Here is a 12,146-nt window from a genome sequence, read left to right as displayed (position 1 = left end):
TCCTTTCGCTATGTTCCTTCAGAATGGAGGTTTGCTCAGCACACTAATAAACGCTACAAAGCATGGTGTAGGAGTCGTCACGGAATAGTATCACGCACTACACCAGTCTGGAAGTTTCCCCTTTCATTTCTCATCATATACAGACAAGACAATGTCTGAGTGGTCTTTTCTATCACCCACTTTTGTGGAAGTGCAGCGAGGAATCATTTCATTATCATGATGCACTACGAGCAGTGTGTAAGGAGTCGAATTATACTGCTTTTCAGTGACGTCTTATACAACTATGCAGTGTGACAACCAAACAACTACAAAGACTAATAGAATAATAAATAATGTGTGTGTGTGTGTGCAAGCATGATTGTGTGTAGATGGATAGTTTGTGTATAGATAGATAAATGACAACAACATTACGGACGAAGTAAAAAAAAAAAAACAGTGCTCACACAATATCAGTATTGTGAAAAAAGCATGCCACTCACTACTTTTAAACAGATCATGATTTTTGCTTTTAATTTTTACAAATACAATTAATAGTTCAATACAAAATATTAAAATGTTCAAATCAAATTTTATTTGTCACATACATACAGAGTATGACATGCAGTGAAATGCTTTTTGCATCTGTCCGGTATTCAAACATAAGGAATGCAATTTGGGATAAAAAATATAACCAAAAGGAGGTAGATAAATAAAAAAAAGTATAAACTATATAAAAAGAAACTATATAAAATATGAAAATAATGTGTATACATATGCATAAATATCCATACATGCGTCTGGTTTTAATTATGTTAGCATTTATAACATTTTAATTTAGCATTAATTGTTTTTCTACTTTTCTGGAATTTAAATCCAAAAAAATCAAATAAATATGAAAAATAACAGATTTATTTGTATATACATGTTATGAATTGAATGATTTCATGGCGTAAAAAAATGTGAGTATGTGCATGATGGACATGTGCAGGTCACATCATGCAAATCAGCATTGTGTTTTGGGTTTAATGCAGGTGCACTGTTTAAACCCCAGCGGTCCCAGTCTGCACCAGCCATCACACACAGCACACACTGGTCATGTAAAGGCACGCTTTCACGATGAGCCTGCGATATCTGCACTTGTGTAGTATACACGTGACAAGGATATAACAGTCAGAAAACACTCTCCATTAGATATAAAAACAACTGCCGGTGCTGCGGCCATTTTAGCCACTTTTGGAGCTCTTCTGTGGAGCTCATTACATTTCAGTCAATCAATTTTCCAAAGTCAGACACTGTTTATGAGTGTCAGCATTCCACAACAATATTATCATACTGCTGGCAATTATATACATTGTGATACTCTGTGTATCATAGAAATGCCTTTAAGAATGGCCTGTGATATTTTTATGGCAATTTTCTAATCTCTAAACCTCACAATAAATATAACAGCAAAATTTTGATAGAGTTTGGAGCATAAACCATTTATACAGTTCTTAAATGCTTACATTTGTATGTGTGTGTGTGTGTGTGTGTGTTAGATGTGTCATCTGTAAAACAGTCTCATCTGCTCTGTAAACACCTTTGCTGTCAGTCGTGGGTCTATTTTAGAAGGAGATTTTAATCAACGCTGTGCTGCTCTTGTGGGATGCTCAGGCAGAGGTGATGTTTAACTCTACTCAAAGGTCAAATATGGGAGGATTAGCTTCTGAATATGTGATGAAACATTAGACGTGTTCTTCTGTCCATTGGAACAATGCCATCCAGTTGCTATAACTGTATATTATAGATTATTTCCACATTTCTCATGCCTTCATAACTGAGTGGGGGTGTCAGACTGTTCTCAGGTTGTCTGTCCGGCCGTCCATCTGTTCATCCATCTGAGGTTCTCGTTAGCTCTATAATTTAAGAAGGACTTTTATGGAACATAAACATCATTATCACCAGCAGCTGAACTGATTAGATTTTGGATTTGATCCAAACAGGGACAAGGTGACAACAAGGTCAAATGTCTGAAATGTAAAGATTTTTCTTCAGTAGCTTCCTTTAGGTTTGAAGTATATTTTGAGGGTATATTTGTATAATGTATAACTATATAACAAGCAGGACGAGACTTGGTGGTGAAGTCATCCCCACTGATGCAGTTGACATCGAATTTGACTTGTATTCTCACACTAACATTGTATTTATTAAAGATTCTACATTATAGCAATATTAATGTTGTGGAATGACTGGGAAGTCCTGTCTATTTCTGTTATCTTTCAATTAGCCAAAAAACAAACAAACAAAAAAAAGTAATCAGCTGTACCTGCGACACTGGACTCTCCTGCCATAAATGTTGAATAGACATCTCCTTACAGAAAGCATCACCATAGCAACAATTATTGTATGATAAATAGCATTTTTTCTGCCTCTGTGCTGTAACTATAGAAACGATCATTTATTAGAATAAGCGCATTAATATAAAGCTGTTATTTACAAGGCAGAGCCACTTTCATCCAAAAGAAATCAACACCTTCTGACCAAACAGAATTAAATTTAGACATGACAAAGCAGAGGTTTATTTTATACAGTATGTATTATATACTCAGCAAATGAGACTCATTGCCCTTTTCTTCGGTGTGCATTGTGAAGTCATCATGTTATGAGAAATATCCTTGTAAAACCTTTACCTTTGCAGTTTCAGGCACCACACTGCAAATTCTTCCTGTCCAACAACATAAACAGCTATAATTTACCCTCATATTCCATTATGTAAATGTATAGTGTGTTAGTAAAGGAAATATATCACACACCGTCTTCTACGACTCTCATTAACAGCCCCACAAATAAAAAGAGCCAACTGGCTCATTAATGCAGCAGCTAAAGGTGTGTTACAACTTCTGGCAGCACTGTAATTCATTTTTATGAGCAACAGGCCCTGTGCTCTCGTCTGTTATCACACATGCGGTGTGTTAATAAAGTTCAAATCCATGTGAGGGACAGTTTTCGCACCACAGTTTGTGTCTGTTTACTGTCCTCGCTTCTCAATATGACCAACTCGAATGCACAGCTGTGCTTCAGGATCTGCATAAACAATATTGTGTTGCCGTACACAGCAATCCATCTCAAATAACGCCGTTTCTATGTTTGTATTAAAAACACAGAAAACAAGATTGTTCTAGCTAGTGGCTGAGTAAAGTGCAGAGAAATAAATGGCCAGAAAAAAGTGCTTGAGCCATTTCTAGGCCTTCATTCCCGAGTTGGGGAAAGCATCAAGTCTGTTCAGAGTGTTGTGTTTCATCATTCATTGTCATACTCCATGTCCCATAATTCAACACGGCAGAAGAAAACACCAGTGAGGAATGGGAGCTGCTTGTGGCTATTTGTAGCAATTATTTATTTTTATTATTATTTTTAGAGAAATGACTGATGTAAGCACAGAATATCCATGCTCTTTTCTCCCGTAATGCTTTATTCTGTCTTACCTAGAGCCGGCTGCTACGATGATGCTGATATGATAAGAAATTGTCAGTTTTGTGATATCATGGATATTATTTTTTAATTATAAAATGATTGGAAGCAGCTGCTGACGTCTTGGTGTTACATATTGAAACTGTAAAATAGAGAAATTCTCTCTGTCATATATTTAAATATTATATAAAGATATTCTAACACAATCCTTTATTGTATTAATCCTGATAGGATATTTATATCATCCATCCCAAATCTCTTCTGCAGACTGTAGGATTAAAGAACATTAGCGTATGTTAGTATCCTGACAACGTGTTGATGCATGCTGCCTCCGAAAACCTCTCCTAACATTTTCTTTCCGATACCTTATTATATGATGAAGTGCTGCCTTGTAAAACAGCTGACTTCTGCGTTCTTGGACACTGCTTTGTTTGGAAATGTACTTTTTCTTCTGTCACAGCTTGAGGACCTTTTAGTCCACAGGCCCGTTCAGATTTAGGAATCAATTTGCCTTTTATCAACTACCCTTTTTTTTCTTTTATAAAATGTTGTCTACTTGCAGGGAAGGCACATCTGTTCTCTCTACTAAAAATAACACACATACACACGCGCACGCACACACACAAACACACACACACGGAGGGCAGAAATTGTACAGCATTAGCCGATGTACTGTAGATAGATTTTCAGCGATCAATTGAAATAGTAGGCACTCGCACATGGACAGGGATATTGATTAAAGGCTACAGACGACAGATAAAATGCTAAGCCTCATCAGGGCGGTGAGCTGCCCAGTGTGGTTGTGTAGGTTTGTGGTAGCTGTCTGAGACATCAGTGGGGCCACAGTGAGAGGAACGCTTAAAGTTATTTAAAAAAATAAAAACACAAGTCCAACAACAAAAAGAAATAACCAAGACAGTCCCACTGAGCACCCAGCATGATTCAGTCTGTATCATTAATATTCTAGAGAGGGATCTACTTTTAAAACGGCAGGCACTATGATTAATCAATCATAATTTACATTGCAACTAAGCTGCTCAGATCCCTAATTATGATGTTTTTGTTTTTCCTTTCTGTGAGATGTTGTTTAACAAATCAAACCGGACAAGCCCACAATACGCCGTTTGAAACTGAGCAGAAAATACTTTATAAGAATTGTTCTCTCTGACTAATCAGCTCGTGAAGCACACGCAAAATCTCACTGATTTAATCATGAACACTTTTTAGATTGGATGGCTCATTTTGTCTGAGACAGCTGCTATGGCGTCAGTGCCCTCTGCTAATGTTCGGTCTTGTTCTTTTCATCCCAAACAAAGCCATTCTTTTCTGAATGTGCTGGCCTTTTGCTCAAATGACGCTGTTTGTTTCATATTGACCCGAACACGACAAGACCAATTGCGTTACTGGCAGTTGAGCATGCACACACACTAAAGGTGCACACACACTAAAGTCCCCAGCTGATTTTCTCCCTCTTTTTGCTAACTCACTCCCATTCTGTCTTTTCTCCCTCCTCTCTCTCTCTCTCTCTCTCTCTCTCTCTCTCTCTCTCTCTCTCTCTCTCTCTCTCTCTCTCTCTCTCCTTCCCTTCCTCCCTTAGGTGCAATAATCGAACCCAGTGTATTGTCATTACGGGAACGGATGTCTTCCCTGACCCTTGCCCAGGAACATACAAATACCTTGAGGTCCAGTATGAATGTGTCCCTTATAGTAAGTATGAACATTTTGTTTATGCTGAAAGTAAACCTTGTGTTTACTGACATGTCACTCATTTATAGTTTCTTTAAAGAGCTTAGAAATGAGCTTAGAAATGTGTCCCTCACAAGGGATCTAAATTCTCCACTTATTTCGATCAGTACCTAAGATCTTAGTATTTTTTATTCATTTATTTTTTTAATCATCATTTTTTTTAAATCATTTTGGGAAGTATTTTCTTTATTAAATGTTTGCTTTTGTTACTTTCACCAAATTTTGTCTTGGTATACTGTAGAATAAGAAATACATTGTACATACACTAGTGGCTAAAAGTTTGTGGACACCTGATCATCACACTACGCTCTTGAGCACTTTCCAGATGAAGCACTTTCCACTCTTTTGCTAGTGATGTCAGGTACTCATGTTGGGTGATGTCTTACACTTGATTTCTATCACACCAATCTTACCTAACTGTGTCTTTATAGAGCTTATTTAGAGACATTGTGATGCTGAAACAGGTTTGAGACCCTCAGTTCTACTGAAGGAATGAATTGTAATGCAACAGCACACAAACACCTTCTATACATTCGTGTGCTTCAAACTTTGCGCCATCGGTTCAGAGAAGAACCACGTACATGTGTGATGGTCAGGCTTTCTCAAATTTTTTGTCCTGTTTATGTGACTACCAGCTCTTTTTGTTTGTCTCTTTATTTTTTAGATGTCAAATGTTCCTCCTCATTAGTCAGATGATATTTAGAAGTATACTGTTTATTTACCATTATTTAGTCATCTTAATATGTGAAAGCAAACAATGTCATTATGTAGAAACTCTGCACAGATCCCTCCCTACAGAATGATAAACTATAGAGAAGCATTATTATTAACCAATAACACAGAAATTAAATTGGTCAACTTATTTATTGTAGCTATGGAGCTTTTAATTGCCTAAAACCATCCACAACAAAACACATGGTCAAAACAAATTAAGCCCAAGTTGACAAGTTTTTGCATCATTGAGGTTTGTAACAAATTCTCAGTAATAAATAGAAAAAAACTTTCATACAAATATGAAAACTTTGATAGAAGCACGGACCCCTTGGCTGTGCTTCACGGACCCCGCTCTGAGATGCTCTGCTCTAAAGAATATCAGATGACCCAGAAAAGCTGTGCAGTCTGATGATTAAATCAAATCTAATGCTTGTTATAGATTCACAGGTTACCGAACTCCCAGTAGTGTCTGTACTCTAGGTGTTAGGCTTGTGTGATATTGATTGCTCGCGTTTTTCCATTTTAAAATATCGCGATAAACTATTTAATCGTCTAGAACCACTAGCCTAAAAAAGACAGGACAAGCATTTCCACCAATTCCACGTTTCAGAAGAGTAGGGGAGGCGTAATGATATTACAAGCTGTGCAGCCGAGAGCTGCGGCAATCATAAAAACGCAGCTGGATGGTAGAATTTTAGGGTGTTTCAGGGTGTAGTATTGCACAGTAAACATTAATAAATAGAACATTTTTAACATAATCTTTTAAAAATCACTCATCTAATGTCCACATGTTAACATTTTCCTCAGTGAGGTTGGCAGTATTAAAAAAAACATATTCGATTGCCTTCTAACGATCATCAGCTTTAAAATGATTTATTTACACAGTGTTTGATTTGATCATTTGTTGTAGACCGATTTATCTTTTTGTATTAAAATATTCCTCCATTATAAGTATTCAAATGTTATATTTTCACTTGTCTAATCACTTTAATGAATTAAAAACATTCTCCGTTTACACCGACAGAGAGCACGTTTAGAGAAAGGGGCGGGGCTTCTAGGCCATGTCAGTTCCTATTGGAGAGTTTAAAAAAAAAAAACTTGCTGGAAAATCATTCCAATTTTTATTGTTAGTTGGCTCATCAAATTTTTGTGGGAAGAAAATGACAGCTCTTTAAACATATTTTCAAGCGATACCTCAACCACAGTAACTGTGTCATTCTTAAACAATAAGCATAAAGTTTGGAAGGTCTGATAATATATAGCAATAATACTAACAGTAAATGTCACTCGATGTTACTGCAATGTAATATCAGGTAGGGACGATAAAATCATTAGATCACTTCAGCAGGGAAAAGAACTGACACTGTTGTAAAACAAACAAATTCAAACTAAACAAGCGCTCTCTATTTTGAGATTTTTCTATTACATTACCTGTGCAGATTGTTTTGGTCCATTAGGCATCTGGATGCTTATATTATTATCCAACTCACTTGTCCCATCTAGCACGAGAGTATCTGTGCTAGAACTCTAGTGAGGAGTGCAAAAGACATCTAACAAATAAAATCAGTCTGACAGTAAATCCCATTTCTCTGTCTTTGTTGTTATCATGACAACTTTGTCCTCTTAATAAACAGATTCAAAGGAATGTAGTAAAAATAGCACCAAGTCTGTAATTATGCCAGACATTGTATAAGTGTATAGTATGAATATATCGTATATCATTATATTTAGACCTATATGTGGATTTGCTTCTAATTTCTGCTCCTGTGCCAATTTTCTTTTTAATCTTCTGATGAAATCAGTTTTTTTCCCCCCTTTAACACAATGCTTTAATGTTCTTCTTTTCCAGTTTTCTCTGTTTACTTGCCCTCCACAGCACTGTCCATTTATTTAACACAACTACACTTTGTTTGAAATTATAGGAAGTCCGAGTTGTCCTGCCCACAAATATCAACTTGAATAATGTATTTGATTTATTATTGAATAGTTTCCTAATGGTGTTTTTGTTTCCCCACTTCTTCTTAGGTTTACTCAGATAAATGTTTTGCACTTACGCAATTTACACAGTAGCTCTGACTCAATTACAATGCAAACTCTCTGTCAACACTGTCAACAAAGACATTGAAGTCATTAACTGTTCAGCTTATTTATTTATTTATTTATTTATTTATTTATTTATTTATCTATCTATCTATCTATCTATCTATCTATCTGTTTTATATTTATGTGTAACTACCTACTAAATAATGCACTGTACCAAATAATGCACTGCAAAAACATTTTAGCAAGTAAAAATAGACATTTAAGTTTATTAAACAAATATAACCATTAAAACATAAGACATTATTAAAAGCGTGTCATAAAAGCGTGTTTTTCCGCTCATTTCTGCAATTATTTCTAGAGAGGATCAAAACGATCTACTCAGGGATTTGAAGATTGATATTAACTATTAATCAGTATGACTAGAAATAGGCTTAATGGTCTTATATTTGTTATAGAATCTCGTATAATCTAGAAAATAGTAACGTTGTCTGCATTCAAGATCTCTTCATGTGCTAAAATGTCATTATTTTGCAGTGTAAATCTTATACTATTAGATTCCTTATTAGATTTGATGTTTTAGAGGTTTGTTTATTTCTGAGGTTGATTGTTTTTTAAATGATTTCCACAAGAACTCAACTCAGACGGATTTTAAAAGTAAATATAATGTCTTCAAACATTAGATATATTATAGAAATTGTGCTAAATTACTTTTTTTATCTGAGCATTTTAAACAAGAAAACAAATGTATTAATTACAGTGTTGTCTCTAATGAGTTCTTTTGGAAATTGACTTTTTATTGTGCAGGGCTATTAGTCTACTGATCCTTTTCAAAGAACAACTGCTATTACACTTTTTTTTTAACCGCTCGAATACTAACAATCTTTTTCTGTGATTAGGGGCGTGAGGATCCCGTGTGAGTGACACTAAATTAACTAAATAATCTCTCCTCTCTCTCTCTCTCTCTCTCTCTCTCTCTCTCTCTCTCTCTCTCTCTGACTAGGTGTACATCTGTAAATGATGTCCTTTAACTCATGACATGTTAACTGCATGTGTTCATGGACATGATAGTTAATTCATGTTAATCTCTTTTTCCCCTTGCACCCCTTTCATTCTCTCTTCCCACGCTTAAAATAGAAGTGGAGCAAAAAGGTAAATAACTGACATAATCTAAAGTCCCTGTAGCTCCTTTTTCGTTTCTTTTTTTCTTTGTGGCATATGGTTGTAAAACCTTCCTATCCCCACTTTTGCCTTTCTGATCCTAGCAGGCTGTAAGAAAAAAAAATCCTCTTGATTCAGTAAAGGTCAGTAAAAATGCAGCATTGGGAGGAGGACTCATTATAAAGATATGATAAGACACTTGCAACTTAAATGTTAGCTGCGATGTGTCAGCCGAGAGGCTGGAGTCTGTCGGGGTCCCGTCCCCCCCCTCCTCCTCCACCTCTCTCCTCCCCTTTACCCTTGGGTGCTCTATCTGTCTTTCTGTTTGGCTCGGTCTCTTATTGCCTGGCTTTCCAACCCCCCATAGCATGCCATGGTAACAGGTTTTCTCTTAGCCTATTAAATTCACTGCCTTAACTGCCGTTCTCTTCCTTCTATCTCTCCATCTCTCTGTCTTTTTCTCTATCTTTTCCTGTCTCTTCCTCTGTCTGTCTTGCTGGCTCTGTCTCTCTTGCTCTCTCTCCCTTTCCCTCTCTCGCACTCTCTCCGTATTTGACTGTCTCTCTGTCTGATGCTCTCTATTCTTGTCTGTCTTACTCTACCTGGCTGTTTCTGGCTGTCTATCAATTTGTCTAACTCTCTCTTTGTATCATTCCCCATCTCTCTCTCTCTCTCTCTCTCTCTCTCTCTCTCTCTCTCTCTCTCTCTCTCTCTCTCTCTCTCTGTTTATCTGTCTGACACTGGCTTTCTTTGTCCATCTGTATCCCTGTCCATGTCTGTCAATCTATCTGTCTTTCTGTCTCACTCTCCTTCTCTGTCAATCTATCCGTCTGTCTGTCTTCCTCTTTGTGTATCGATCTCTCCACCCCACAACCTCTCTCTCAACCCTGCCACTTGCTGCTGTTTTCACATTTGATTATTGTGTCTGTGTTCAGGGAAGAAATAAAATCGTAACACCGCCAAAAAAAAAAAAAAAAAGGCAATGCTGCTTTAAATCTTAATAGTTGTGACATTTGCACTATTTAGTCAGAAAGAAAGCCTCTCTTAGGTATAGCATAAAGGCCACATAAATGCCAAATGTCTCAGTGTACACATTTGCAGTCATGTTGTATGGTGCTGTTGAAAATCTCCCTGTCATTTTAGTTACCTTGGTTTATTTACAGGACAGGTTGGTTGCTTTATTTTCCTTTCTTTTCTTTGACTTTCGGTTGCTGCTTAATATCCCTCATTCCCCTTCGGTGTCCAGTATATCCAGAGCAGCAGTGAGCCTTTGGTCTCAGACACATAATACTACTTTTATTTTCTGCTTTAGCTTCAATTACTTTCAGATCCAGATTCGTCACACTAAAATAAACTCCCTCTTATTTCATTTAAATGCTGAATAGCTTTAGCTTCTTAGCCACTCCAGTGTGTGTGATTTTGTCCCTGTCCTCTCAGACCACCCAATTATCAAGCTGATGTAGTGCCAGACTGGCAACTTGGCCTTCTAATTGCAATACACCTGGCCTGTGTTTGCTTACACTTGACTGTCCTCTGTTCTGCTCTTCTCTGCCACTAGTTTTTGTTTGTCCTGGAACTCTGAAAGCTGTCGGAGATCCTTCCTTTCTGTACGAGGCGGAGCAGCAAGCTGGTGCCTGGTGCAAAGACCCTCTCCAAGCAGGCGACAAAGTTTATTTCATGCCCTGGACACCATACCGCACTGACACACTGATCGAGTATTCATCGCTCGACGATTTTCAGAACTCCAAACAAACCCTAACCTACAAACTTCCTCACCGAGTGGACGGCACCGGATTTGTGGTGTACGACGGTGCTGTGTTCTTTAACAAGGAGAGAACACGCAACATTGTGAAGTTTGACTTGCGCACACGCATTAAGAGCGGCGAAGCCATCATCAACAACGCCAACTACCATGACACGTCGCCGTACAAGTGGGGCGGGAAGACTGACATTGACCTGGCCGTGGACGAGAACGGCCTGTGGGTGATTTATGCCACCGAGCAGAACAACGGCATGATGGTGCTGAGCCAGCTGAATCCGTACACGCTGCGCTTCGAAGCAACGTGGGAGACGACGTATGACAAACGCTCGGCCTCGAACGCCTTCATGATCTGCGGTGTGCTGTACGTTGTTAGGTCCACGTACGAGGACAACGAGAGTGAAGTTAGCAAAGGCGTCATCGACTACATGTACAACACCAAGCAGGGCCGTGGTGAGTACATGGACATTCACTTCCCCAACCAGTACCAGTACATCACCGCCGTGGAGTACAACCCCAGGGACAACCAGCTCTACGTGTGGAATAACTTTTATGTCCTGCGCTACAACCTGGCCTTCGGACCACCCGATCCAGCTCATGGTAAGTCAGACCAGATTTTGATTTAATTCCACATATATAGCATCTGTGAACTAGGGTTCCAGGTTCAGTCCTTTTCTGTTCTCCCAGTGTTTATGGTGGTTTACTTCTGGTTCTCCTGTTTCTTTCCAAAGCATGCCTTGTTTGATTGGCTACTCTATAAATTGTTTTTGGTGTAATATTTTTGTGGGTGTCCTGCTCGCATCTCATCACTGGTGAATTCCATTCAGCCTCACTTCTGAGATTCACTGGAAACCCAAACAGGATAAAGCCGCTACTGAAAATGAATAAGCCACTTATAGCTCTTACCTCCAGTATCAGAGTATGACATGCGCAGCAACACATGTGAAAACATATACAGTGCGACAAGTGTAGAAAACGATCAGTGTACCAAACGAAATCCATATACACAGGTAAGCGCTTCATGCTGATGATGTACAGGTCCAAACGGCAATCAGCTGAGCGTGTTCCTATTTCTCTAGTATTCCCCGGTCGGTGTGTCGAATGTCACGGGTGAGTGATTTTAATTTTAGACCTAATCTGTGTTTGATGTGTTTCGGAAGTGGTACACAGAGAAGCAAAGCTACTGGGCTCAACAGTAAACAACATCACAGGCTCAGTTAGCATATGATAAGACATCTGTGTCGGGAGATTTTCTTCAGATGCTCCCTCCTGCACTCATGCATAAGCTCAAGGGACC

The 12,146-nt window shown here is 38.2% G+C and overlaps 1 protein-coding gene across 11 annotated transcripts in view; it reads left to right on the top strand.

Annotated features, from left to right (window-relative positions):
* adgrl2a (adhesion G protein-coupled receptor L2a) overlaps positions 1–12,146 on the top strand; it is a 90,977-nt gene that overhangs the window by 43,271 nt on the left and 35,560 nt on the right. For all 11 annotated transcript variants that reach the window (XM_060881777.1, XM_060881761.1, XM_060881770.1 and 8 more), the window contains exons 4-5: positions 5,027–5,136; positions 10,649–11,449. In XM_060881777.1, coding sequence (XP_060737760.1) covers positions 5,027–5,136; positions 10,649–11,449 — 911 coding nt within the window. The remainder of the gene's footprint in view (positions 1–5,026; positions 5,137–10,648; positions 11,450–12,146) is intronic.

Source organism: Tachysurus vachellii, chromosome 1, assembly GCF_030014155.1.
Source record: "Tachysurus vachellii isolate PV-2020 chromosome 1, HZAU_Pvac_v1, whole genome shotgun sequence".
Classification (NCBI taxonomy): domain Eukaryota; kingdom Metazoa; phylum Chordata; class Actinopteri; order Siluriformes; family Bagridae; genus Tachysurus; species Tachysurus vachellii.
The sequence above is the reverse complement of the archived record's forward strand: the minus strand, read 5'-3'. Positions and strand labels throughout refer to the sequence as shown.